Source organism: Neltuma alba, unplaced genomic scaffold, assembly GCF_004799145.2.
Source record: "Neltuma alba isolate B1F8T4 unplaced genomic scaffold, ASM479914v2 tig00011684_pilon, whole genome shotgun sequence".
In the NCBI taxonomy this organism is placed as follows: domain Eukaryota; kingdom Viridiplantae; phylum Streptophyta; class Magnoliopsida; order Fabales; family Fabaceae; genus Neltuma; species Neltuma alba.
Genome location: NW_021636323.1, coordinates 26,406 through 39,436, shown reverse-complemented (window position 1 = coordinate 39,436; position 13,031 = coordinate 26,406). Strand labels below are relative to the sequence as shown.

At 38.2% G+C, this 13,031-nt stretch overlaps 2 protein-coding genes across 3 annotated transcripts; both read right to left on the bottom strand.

Annotated features, from left to right (window-relative positions):
• Positions 1-474: 474 nt before the first annotated feature.
• On the bottom strand, positions 475-1,947 carry LOC114716647 (nodulation-signaling pathway 2 protein-like). The gene has a single exon (XM_028901677.1). It carries the CDS (start codon positions 1,945-1,947, stop codon positions 475-477), a length of 1,473 nt encoding a protein of 490 aa, XP_028757510.1.
• Positions 1,948-9,951: 8,004 nt separating this feature from the next.
• LOC114716643 (uncharacterized) lies at positions 9,952-12,864 on the bottom strand. Of its 2 annotated transcripts, XM_028901674.1 has the most exons (5): positions 12,772-12,864; positions 12,354-12,557; positions 12,023-12,091; positions 11,503-11,721; positions 9,952-10,714 (listed from the first exon to the last, which is right to left on the bottom strand). In XM_028901674.1, the coding sequence occupies exons 2-4, from the start codon at positions 12,510-12,512 to the stop codon at positions 11,527-11,529; spliced, it is 423 nt and encodes a 140-aa protein (XP_028757507.1). In that variant the 5' UTR covers positions 12,513-12,557; positions 12,772-12,864; the 3' UTR covers positions 9,952-10,714; positions 11,503-11,526. The 2 variants fall into 2 exon arrangements, with proteins under 2 accessions (XP_028757507.1, XP_028757506.1); XM_028901673.1 differs by lacking the exon at positions 9,952-10,714 and having other exon boundaries at positions 11,337-11,721; positions 12,772-12,863.
• Between the last annotated feature and the right edge of the window lie 167 nt (positions 12,865-13,031).

The window sequence follows — 13,031 nt, the reverse complement described above, 5'->3', positions numbered from 1 at the left end:
AAAGAACCTAATTTCTTGAACGATCTAAATTTCCGAAAGGACATGAATGAGAGAACATAAACCACCTTGTACTTGACACTCGAACAGCTCAAATAGTTGTCAATAAAATATATGATCGTGTTATTTTCCTTCGTCTGCAATAGAGCGCACCTCAGTTTATAGAAATAAATGTAATGGAGGCTCAAGTTATCCAGAGCCGCGATTAGTGAAATGGAATGATGATTTCCATATGTTCCATCTGTAATTCCGCATCATCGTCTAAAACAAGAAGATATATAAATGAGCTAACAAAATTCGATTAAGCGCCATTAATTTTTCACAGATCCAGAACTAATGGATGGAAGAGTGATTGATGTGCACGTACATGATGACTCGTATTTGGAGGTTCCAAAAAGATGTTGGGAAGTTAATAGGTAAGGAAGGGAAGCCATGGAGCGAGTTGAGCATAGTAATTACTAATTAAGGTTGTGTGGGTTAATTTACAAATGGAGTCCAAACAGAAGCGGAAAGCAAGCGCCTTGATTTCCAACTCAGAACCAACTTATTTTTACTGCCCATCTCCTCCACCCCATACCCGTCGTTGAATAACCCCAGCAGCAGCTTCGCCTGACAGTGATTCGCGAAGCTTATGTCCACTCCCCTCAAGCCTTCCTCACCCATCCACTCTCCCCACGACCCCCTCTCTCCTCCCTCCGATTCCCCCATTCTGTATATTCGGGCCAACGACGCGGCTATTCGGGGCCCCAAGAACACCCGCTCTACCAACGCCCTCGCCCGACCCTGCATCGGAAACCCCGCCTCCAGCGAATCGTACACCGCCGAATAGTGGTGCAGCCTGTCCATGAACCTCCCCACGAACCCCACATCTTTCCCCGTTGGCCCTCCCTCCTCTTCCACCAAAGTCACCACTCTCGCCTTCAATGCCGCCGCTCCCCTCAGAAACGACTCCACCGATTCTGGTGCCCGGTAGCTCTGGTGGGGCAGGTGGAGCATGCAGTTGAAGACCACCGCCTCCCCTCGAACCAGTTTCACGGCTGAGGGACGAAAGGTTTCGTCGGAGTCGAGCCTGCATTGGTGAAACGAGAACGGTTGGCCAATGGAAGCGGCGAAGGCAGTCAAACGACGGCCAGTCTCCTGGATGGTGGCGATTGATCTCCGCGCACTTCCCGTCCTGGAGATAGCCGTGATCCTGATGTGTGGCGAGTCCTTGCGGGAGGCCAGTGCCTGCATCAAGGAGGCCCATTGCGTCCCTTCCATGATGTCATAGTCGACGATGTGGACCCGCCTGTACTGGGCCACCGCCTCGAGGATGGCCTGATTGGCGGTGAAGTGGGCGAACTTGACGTGCGGTGACATGTCCTGAAGGAGCTGGAAGGCCGCCAGCATGTCGGTCTGGTGACGATTCTCTTCGCCACTGTTGGCGATCCAATTCCAATGCTTAGTACTGTGCGCTCCTTCTACTAAGCCCCTCAAGGCATCCGTAAAATACGCTGCCAGCCGCTCCATGTTGGTTCCGTCGGTCGGCGACACCAACTCCTTGAGCCGAACCAATATCACCATGACCAGATCACGGCTCTTGTTGACTCCAGTGAGAGCCTCGGCCGCCGCCATCAGGAGGTGCACCAGTCTCAGGCCCTTGAAATCCTCCAGACCGCCGTTCACTTCGTCGTCGGCCATGGTTACATCCGTCGTGGAAGTAGAGTTGCTGCACCCTTCCTCTTCCACACTGGGATCCGTTGCGGGGCTCATTGCCCCGGCTGCGTCGTCCATCATGGTTTCCATGAGGTCATGGAAGCCTTCATGGCCAGGCCCACATGTTAAGGCGTCCCAGTTGACGACGGGTGACCAGTGGCTCCAGTAATTACAGTCCTCGTCGGAAGAAGTAGCGGCGGTGTAGTCGGAAAAGTCGAACTCAGGGATGGCATACATGTCAACCGGCATGGCCATGGCTGAGCTGACACAGAAGGGGGGGCGGGGGAGTTTAATTTGTTATCGAAGATGGAGTCAAGTACGAAGAACTCGTTGATGAGAGATGTTAAGTGACGGGTAAGGGTTTGAGATTTATAGCTAGGCAGTGAGGGAGAGGGATGCTTTGTGATTAAACCTTCAATTAATATTTAATCAATGGTTGTGATGTGTCTTTATTTTTTAAAAAGAAAAATTGAGAATTAGGAAGAATATATTAAGGGTGGGAATGACGGAGATGGTTTAGATTCCCCTTATTATAATGGCCTCAATCATCCTCTAAACTTTGAACTAATTATGCCCGCGCCATGTTTAATCAGTCAGATGCCCTTGTGTTTATCTATCCAATTTTTGAAAGAGGTATTATACATCTCAATCAACTCCTTAATTATAAATGATTAAGTTATTTTCTGTTATTGGTCTATTTTACGTCATCGTTGAAATTGTTACACATTTTATCTCCATTCATCTGTCAGTTTAACTCCACAGAATCGGGAGCTGTTGTTGCATCTGATCTATATGTATGCAAAACGAGGGTATATTTATATACGCGTATATATGTATAAATACTTAGGGCTTGCATATAGAGCTGGCAAATCAATCATCAATTAAAGTGGGATGAGAATAAATCAAATAATAATACATCATACGAGCATATGTTATATGATTAATTGCATGCTTGATTTCATAGATGGCGTCCAGATGGGGAGGCCAGAAGCAAGTGTGAGAAAACAGAGAAGCAAAGAAATTAAAAATATGAAAACAAGGGGATGAGATGGGCATTGAAGAGGGTTATATTTAAAGAGTACAATTTGGCCACCTTCCGTATAGAAATCATCAACATGAAAGCTCAGTAGATGGAAAACGAAAAGCGTTGCGGACAAGACTTATCTTTTACATTTTTGCCTTTATATAAATATATATATATATATTCACAACAATATATTAATGTCCATGTCACTGTTTATTGCCTGTATGTTTCTCTTGCTTTTAATTAACAACTGATCTTATGTTTTGAGATCTTTTTATGATGACCTCTGCTGGACACAAATGTAATTTTTCTTTTTGCCACACCAAATCAGTCATAGAAAATGTTGGTAATGTGTTTGAACTACTTATTGATAATGACTTTTTAATATATGTAATTACTATAAAAATTTAATTTAAGCATAAAATAAATAAATATTAGAGAAAAATAAATTATTATTATATTTAGAATCAAATTGCACGCTAGTTTTTATATTAACAGCACGGTGGTAACATGATTATTGGTCCTTAGAGAATGTTGGGAACTTGGAAATTCCATCAGCATGCGTATATGCAATTCACCGCGCAGTGATTTTTATATATACCGTCTGATTTGATTGGGACAGGTCATCGAGACCGCCCCTACAGTTCTTAACTGATTCAACTGTTCGATTGCTACGCATTATTCTTGTACGCGCATTTTATTGGACATTAATGAACGACATATTTTTTTGTTGTTTTTGTAGGTTTTTAAACTGAAAATATGATAATAATTGAACTCGATACTTTTAGAACTATAATTTAGCGACGGATTTTGATATTTGTACTTCACTAGAATAACCCTTGCGATATACTCCTCTGGTCCTTAATATATGACCCATTTAACTAATTTGATTAGATTAAGGAAGTTAGGTAAGTTAGTTAATTATAAGAAAAATGACACATTTTTTCTAAAACACCATAATCATCTTTCTTAATACCACATCTCTCTTTTCTACTTGATTATGATTGAGGGAGTATCCATAAGGGTAATTTAGATAAAGTTGATAAATATGAAAAATGGGTCTTATATTTAGGACCAAAACTAACTCAAGAATTGGGTCCTATATTAAGGACCGGAGGAGTAATTGCATGGAGCATGTAAAATTATGAAAGTATTGCGCATCATCATTCAAAATAAACATTACAATTATATCCACAATTGCGTATTTAATTTTTTATTTTGTAGAGTATATATATATATTGACTTATTGATTACGATTTGGTCCATCGCTGGAGTATTGACCAGCTAATAAACCTTTCTTTTCAGAAGCAAAAGAAAACAAGACAACAAAAGCGAAGGTGATGATCCATATGCTCCCAAAGAAGTCACAACAATTTTCACTTTACACATGAATTTTATTTTTTTTTATGCATTGGCCAACAGGAGCAAGTTTGTAATATGTGTTAGTTTGAGCCTTTTAATTCTAAATTATGAACTTTTTTCCTAACCCCTTTAGAATTATCAATCATACGGTTATGTATTGTTTTTTTTTTTTTAATTTGTATTGGATGTTTCCGTATGAAAGGGCGCGCGCGCCAGCAACCGACTTCTCCAAATGATCTTCTTTATTATTGGTTAATCAGGGAATTTAATCTGGCTTAGTTGTGGTTTACTGCCTTGACACCACTAATAATATCCTTTGCAGTCTGAGCTCGCTTGGTGCCACGTCATCAAAGTCAAACTGTAAATGTCCCCTTTGACGATACGTGAGTGGACCACGTGGGCATATCTCAACAACCTGGAAAATACTCTCTGATTCGACGCTCGTTCCATTGGCTGATCAAAGCTTAATTTAGTAACTGACCTTATGGAATCCATCGGCGTGCTCAGGAATACAGTAATAGTAGGAACCTAGTAATTATCTTTGTATTTTTGTAATTCATATTCAATGTTTTTGTTCAGAACACCACATACAATTATTAACATATTCTTGTGCTATTGGGAGATATAGAAAAGAGACCGTTACATATAATTATATAGTGGAGATATAAACAATGGACCATGAAGGATTTAAAATTAATGGAAGGGGTTGTCCCGAGAGATATGATGGGAACACTTCAATATAACGTGTTTACATATTAAGTAAATTGACCTTTCGCTAACATTCAATGATCATCACAGACTCCATTTTCTTCTCTCTTTTTTGTGTGTGTGTGTTTTGGGGAGAATAGACAATTGTGTCTGCTTGCAAGGACGCATGACCTTGGGCACCATTAAATTAAGGATATGTAGAATCATCTATGTTACTACGCTTCTAATTAAAATGATATGTTTTAAATTCACGAAAAGACATTTGGATTTTGTAAATAATTCTTCCAATGTAAGCAAGGAATGAATGCGCTCTTATATTATTCATTACGTGGAAGAATTTAACTGGACAAATTAAAACAGCCTCTAAAGAGGATGAAGAGGCTTAAGAATTAACCCAAAAAAAACCCGGAAAATATGCTTATAATCGTATTGTCGACACTATAAATTGATCAACTTTTATTTCCAATCAATACTGACAACAAGCTAAGCTTCTGCGACTCCGTTTCTTCACAGCTCTCGATCCAAATAAATCTATATTTGGATTCAGTGATGTCCGTCGATTCCAAAAGACCTGTTTCGATTTTGCCCATAGCTAAGATGTATTTTAATCTCCCTGTCTGTGTGTCCCGTGTGTGAGTGAGATGAGTGACAGTGTGCGCGCGCGTTTTTCTGCCCTTTACTTATTATACGAATTTTCAGAGAATGATCGATGGCTCAGTAAAGATGTCATCACTTTCGTCTTCACTGATACATTTCTACCGGGCCTTTCAATTTTTCTCCTTAAACTGTTTTTTAACTTTCATGCATGTTCATATCATCAAAAGACACGTTAAGCGGAATCACTATAGCTGGAGTTAATTTTAATGTAATCATTGAGGCTTATGCGCAGCTAGTGTACACCCTGACTATATATGACTTTGAGAAATCAGATGTAAAATAAGAACATGCGTATGGCAAAGTTTTTATTTCTACTTTTTTTTCCGCCCAAAAAGCAAACATACGAAGACATAAGATTCATGGTTTGAATCATGAGCATTAGATAGAAAGTCCAGTAGATGCCTAACTTATGCCATATATCAAGCATTGACCATTTGTGCTGGCCAAGGAATCGATGGTCGACAAGCTATAAGAATCATTATAAAAATTTCAAATAAATAATAAAAAATTAAGGGGGGAAAAAAACCAATCGGATCGCAAGAGTATTCATACATCATCAGTAGCCTAATCTCCGCGGTATACGTACGAATACGATGATACCTTGAGAATATATACGTGGTTGAATATATGCGAAGATTCTAACTCCTATTATATGCCAGCAAAGCAATAATGGCATTATTAAAAATAAGGTCATGCGTCGTAGATGACGTAAGTAAATAATGAATAATTTAGAGCTATCAATGAGGACAAAATATAATGACACTCTAGACGTTTAAAATAACTAAGAACATGAAATCTGATTCACTTCATTATAAGAGCAGGCAGGAGGGGAAAATAAAAAAAGGTGTGAAGCCTTAGTCGCATGTGGGTTTTCAAAGGTTACCAAAACAAGAGGATTCCAGAAAACGTACGACGACCGAAAATGTGGAACATTATTTGATCATAACAAACGCAGATGGAATCAGAATAAACCATTTTAATTTGAAGTCACCATTTTGAATTATTGCATGAGTTGATGTATATATCAGGACTATAATATTCTGGTCCTTATAATCATATATACATCACCACAATCTGTAAATTTACTATGCAAATAAAACTAAAATATATTATGGTCAAATTAGTCTATTAGCTGGATGGAGCAAGGAACCAACTAGCATGAATTTGAATCAAAATAATTAATAATTAATGTCAACGAAATCTTGCTATGAAGATTCCACGAACATTGACATATGATTATATTGAAAGGTTAGACGAAGTAGCGCCAAGCTGAGTGTATATATGTGTTGATTAATAATTAGTGGTTAATTAAATTAATGAAGAGAAGAGATTATGCTTGCTTCCCACTGAGTTTCAGGTCGGCAGAATGGGAACTGGGAAGCAAAGAAGGAGCCTGACCTGTGAAAGTCATTAATGAAAGTGACATTAGTGCTCTAATTTCCTTCATTGATTGAATTATATATACGATGAGCATGCATGCGCCTGCTCTAATATTTGTCAGATTAATTCAGACTTTGCATATATTGTGGGATTAATTAAATATATATTAATATGGAACCCAAAATTGGTAAGAGTCCAACGTTTTAAAGAAAACAATGAAAGGCCGGCAAGCATACATGTTCCTTAAACACAGGCAAGGATCAGTCTCGTCAATTCTTTGTGAGGCAGCCTCTCTCTTTTCATCCTCTTGGGAGGCCACAGACATATATAACTATACATTATCACACTCTTTTTATTAATTCTACACTTGCTTTAATTAATTCTGATTATTCATTCGTTAAATATAATCGTACGATCGACACAAATGAATGCGTAAGATATTAGATATTGAACAGAAATATGATTAATATATATAATAACTGTGGCATGTATATAATCATTGATCTCTTGTGTTAAAGGAAGAATCGATGATCTACTTGCAGTTTGTGTAAATAACTACAAGATGCTATATGCAATAATTAAATGTAATTCTCGTGATTTTTATGCAGACAGAAAATTTTTAGAAAGCAGTAATAATAATAGCGAAGTCTGAAAGTAATGAAGACATATAATAACTAAACTTTGATACATGTGCGCGTATCAAAGTTCAAAGATGCCTGCCAACGCTTTTAAAACGAGAGAGTGGGGAGAGAGAATGTGTGTGTGTAAAATCTGAGAAAACTTTAAGTAGTGCACGCGCACATGCGACTGAAACAAAATCTTAAACAAGGTGAATAAAAACGAAGAGCTAAGAATAGAGTTATATGATGTTGCCGATCCATGGCGTGGATGTTGAAATGAATGGATTAATTTTAACGTAGAATAGGGATATGGATTGACAATGCTTGATTTGCTCTGTTATTTTATCTTGGCTTTATTGGAGCCAAACTGGATTCTTTTAATCCTTCAAGTGCATATCAACCAATTTAAATCGCCAAATTAATGCTGTACATTTGTAAACATCGCTGTCCTCTGGACAAATTGCACAAATTAAATATACTAGCATGTTTTATGTGCCCAGGGTCAAACACACATGGTGCGTATATATATAAACAAATTAAATTATCACAGGTTGATTACTAAAACTACTACCAACTAGCTAGTCCCAAAGCATTATGATTAATGTTGAGCTTGTCAACTCTTTTGATGACACAAGCCTCCTCATTTGTATATTCCCATGTAATCAAGTCATGGAGATATTCCCTGTCTCTTGCGAATAGCCAAGATTCCCTATTATGTTTCTTTTTTCAATGACACAATTGTGACTTGCACTACGTGGTTGATATTCACCTCGCAATATTAATGCAACGCCGTTGCGTTTAACTAGCTACGGCTACTATAGCTAGCTTGGAGGGAGCAATTACTATATATATAATCCCAAATATTGAGCCACCCACCACATACATACATTACTATATTAATATAACCTCTGTAATTGATGATTGAAGTCCAAATTTGACAGCCAAATATAGTAATACCACATGTTTCGTGTTTCATCGTTTTCTGCCGTTAATAAGGGAGCAGTAAATTGTTAAATCATTTATGCGCTATTTGTGATGCCTTGATCTACCATATGTATGTATGTATGTATTCTGAAACCGTTTGTTATGATCATTTTGGATATCAATATGAAGCTGTAAATGTATATATGATTGAAGATGAATGAATCAGTGCATAAAGTGGCTTGTCTCGTGGTTGTGGCCTTACACTTCTCATTTATATTCTGTGGGCACTTTACTGTACTCGATTTCAATATGTTATCGTTTCAGAAGCAAATTAAAGTTGAACCAAATCGTCAAACTTAACACGATCTTCAATTTTTTCTGTGGCTAGTTTGGTTTGGTTCTGTAACGGAGGGAGGAGCTTTGAACCTATTAAGATATGAACGCTGAAAATTCATATCTTGTGACTCCGAAATTATGGAGATGAGGATCCTATCAACTCAACAACGAAGAGGATTAACAAGTCAAAGTGACAGTCTGACAGATTAAGCTACATATAAATTTTGAGACACAAACCATTCCTTAACAGCATAGCCTATAGTTCTAATTCTAATCGTCTAATCGTATTAATAAGAAATAGGAAATGGTACCCATACTCGGCAAATGTAAGAAGTAGGAAAACAACTTAGCAACCAAAGAACCAGGCGCCGTTTATATGTGTTCCAATTATATAGACTCTTCATTCAATAATTAATACTTTCAGATGTTTTAAAAAATAATACACTTTGTTTATATAATAATGAAAAATAGTCAATTTTCTTAATTTCTATGAATCAGGTAAGTTTTTATATTTAGTAATAGAGAGAGGATTATAGATGTTGAAGGCTCTCCCCCCCGGGGGGGAGGGTGGTTTGGTCTGAAGGGTCGGGGTTAATGCTAAAGAACACTGTTCGTTTATCGTTATCAAGTTGGCCGAGGTGAGTTAATGATCGAATAGTTAAAGAAGAAGTCTAATGATGTCGCTGATTCGCCTGCACCTGCATCATCTTTGGATTAATTAGTTAAAGGGCTTAAGCAGAGTTACTTACTTGTCTTGTTTGGTGAGAGAGAATCTCCACACATAATTTAATTTGCACCCAAAAAAAAGAATTGTCCCTTTTTCGCCTTTCATTCGTAGCTTTGAAAGCATCATTGAGGTTTTGTTTGTTTAATTTTATCTGTTAGACAGAAAATATATGGAAATTATGCAAATGGCAACATCAGTTCATAGGTCAGGAGAGCAAATGGAGGCTTGTAATTACCTGTTGTCTTCTTGCCGTTACGTGGGGCGGAGGATTGTCTAAACTGACAGCAGTTATAGTTATATATTTGGGCTTCTGGTCAGCACTCACTTTGAGTAGGCCCCTTATCAAACCCAGATTACCATATACGACAATTATAACGTTCCATGCACCAAGTTGCTATAAGGTGTGATCTATTCTTACTTTTTCTGAATTTTATTATAGTTGATCATACATCTTGACTCTTTTCGAAATTAGATGGAAAGTATTACATCATCGATCTCCACTCTACTTGAAGCAAATAGTATTCCAAATCTATCACTTGTTTTATTTTTTTGGGTATACATGGATGTTCTACACTGACAGTAGAAACTAATTCTCCTTAGAGTACCAATTAAAGATAAAGATTGGACTCCTTTTAATTGGATTTACATCATACTCACAAAAGTTGAAAATCGAACACCTCTAACCGTCATGTGCAGTCAATGGGAAGAAAATGAGATTGTCAATCGACCAACACACCGTTCAATGGTGTATAATTTAAAAAAGAGGACGAATCTATCAACACTCAGTCGTAACCATTCAAAATCCACGCGGGACTGTATAGTTCTCAGTCCAGTTAGTTAAACTGACCAATGTTAAAATCTGAATTGGAGAGTTTTGCCCGTTTTTATTTACCCCCCCCCCCCCCAAAAAGGGGGGGGGGGTGTCGTGGGGAAGGTTACCGCTTGATCCCCGACCTCAGCAGCATCTGAAGTGCGAGAAAGATCTGCCATCGGAGTTTGAATGTCCCATATTACTTGACTGAGTTTCCACTACTCAGCAGAATTATTAACTCCACTGTTTCTGAGCGCAACTCAACATCTCTCAGGAGCCAATCCATCATATTTAAGCAAGCACAAGGCCGCATCTCTCTATCTTTAGGAGCGTGCGGGCATTTTTGCTCGAACCCCCTGAACAGTTGGGTACCATCTCTAACTAATACAAATTGTTCAGTACGCTGATCTCGGCCGAAATGCGGGCATCAACTCTCAAGCTATCCAGCTTTTTTGTCAGTTCAAGGCCAGTTTCTGAAATGATAGATAAAACAATGAATCGACAAAGAATTCTCCGCTACGAGGTGCCAAGTAGCTGACATAACAATTTATCATGCTAGACGAAGTTAACCGTATCCCGGTTGCCCACAGATAGTGGCATGAAATCAGCATCGGATTGGCTGAGCAAAGAATCAAAATATTTCTTGCTGATAATATACTTTTTCAGGGTATGTATATTTTCAGTCCTCACGCTCCTAACAAGAAGCAAGAACAACACACCACATGCTTACCTTCAGGGACGTCAACAATCGAAGTAACCCAGTTTTGTATTCAGAACAATTAGGCCTTCATTGGACTTCACGTGGCCACTGAAGTGACTTTACGTAGTTAATATGCCCTGTGTTTAATACGTAACAGAATAACGCCATATTCAAGCGATTTCTCCCTAATAACTTGGTGTTCAAATGCCCAAATCAGAGTCAACTCATACAGGTTACTGCCTAGTGGTGGATGTAATCATTAAAGTTTAGGAAGAGAAATGGTATAAGAACCGACATGCTTCACAACTTCTGTTCCAATTGACAAATGATCCCAGTTTTGGGTTTATGTCACCAGCATGTTGCATGCGAAGAAGAAAAGAAAAGCAGCCAAACAATAGCGAAGTTTTTTTTTTTATTTTTAAAGGACCCTTTGACATGATAAAAGTAATAATGATCTACTCAGGCATTTTCCATACTTCTCCACTCGGATGTTTTGTTCATAAATAACAAAGATACATTTGTATTGTTGAGCGGTAAAATACCATGTGAAATTTTACTAACCTAATCTCGCAGCAAGACTTGAATTTACTTGAATTTTGCGTTGTCAATATCGGCCCCTTTATCTTCATCCAGATTAACATGGAGAGCCTTTGCAGCTGTTATGGCAGAATCCGCTCTCTTCACAACTCTCTGAAGCTGTCCAACCTTCTCTGCCAACAATCCAACATTTGAGTTGGTAGACTGAAGCAAGTCGTTCGCAGTTTCCAGGGCAGTGCATAGCTGGAGTTCAAAAAATTGAAGAGAAGTTATAAATAAAGTGACGGTACAGGACATATGAATATTGAAGTGAGAAAGATAAATGGTCCATTAAAGAAAGATATATATATATAATTAAAAACAAAAAGGCCCGATGACAAATACGGACGACAGAAAACAGATCCGAAAGGGTGCAATAACCAGGAGGTAAATCCTCCAGACGCAACATGGAACAAACAAACCTCAGCTTTTCGTGATTGATGTTGGCTTGGTCTGTAATGCGATGACTGCTACATATACAAGGACAACGATAAACTGTAATTACCTTCAGAGTCAAAGCCGTCCAAGAGTGGTCTGTGCCAGCAAGTGCCTTATTCAAGTGCTTGTAGTTTTCCTGAAATGAGTAGGGGAATTTCGATGATTGATAAAGAAGGGTGCTTGTGACTAAACGGGAAGAAAAAGATATCTTCGAATTAATTCTAAAACCCTATAATTTCTGAAGGGGAAAAAAGATTAGAAGTGTTCAAAATTATCTGCACTGTTAATTTTATGGTTTCGGTAAATAGAGTTGGTTGAATTTCATTTCCGCATCGAAATTTGAGATCTAGATCGAGAACAAAGCGATTCGAAGTAAACCACAAAATAAAGCCGGTAACCTGGAAGAGTTTGGTGAGATCAGGAGCGAGGTTTGAATCCGAAACAGAAGACGAAGAGAAAGACGGTGATGAAGAATGAGCTGACACTACATCTTCTTCCTCACCCACATCGCTCAGGAGATCTCCGATGCATAAGAGTGGTCCTCCGGTTCCTCTCATATCTGAATTTCCTCTATGCAAGTTCCCACTTTTGCATACCGTTTAATACCATCGATCTCCCTTCTCTCGTGAATTTTACAGATCTACGATCATGTCACTCTGACAGGGGTGTTTGGATACCCATTAATTATTTTTCAGAAATATTTTTTTATAAATTGAGACAAATTTTTTTATATGCTATAAAAATATTTTTAAAATTATAGTTTTCATCCTACTCAAACACCTTTTTAAATTATAAGGGGAAAAAATTCATAAAAATGACAATTTTTATTGTCCAGTTCTTTACTTCTTTATATGCTCCAACGAAGGAGAGAAACAGTTGGCGGAAAAAAAAGGGAGAGACTACCAAATAAAAAACCAACACTACCAGTCACTGTCCACAGAAGTAACAATCGCCCCGGGAAAGGACATTCTCCAGCTTCACGTTCTTCAAGAATATTAAGTTGCTTATTTGTTTCCTTCTTAGATATCCTGGACCTGGTTGCATGTACTCAGGCCTGAGTAAAAGGAAATAATGAT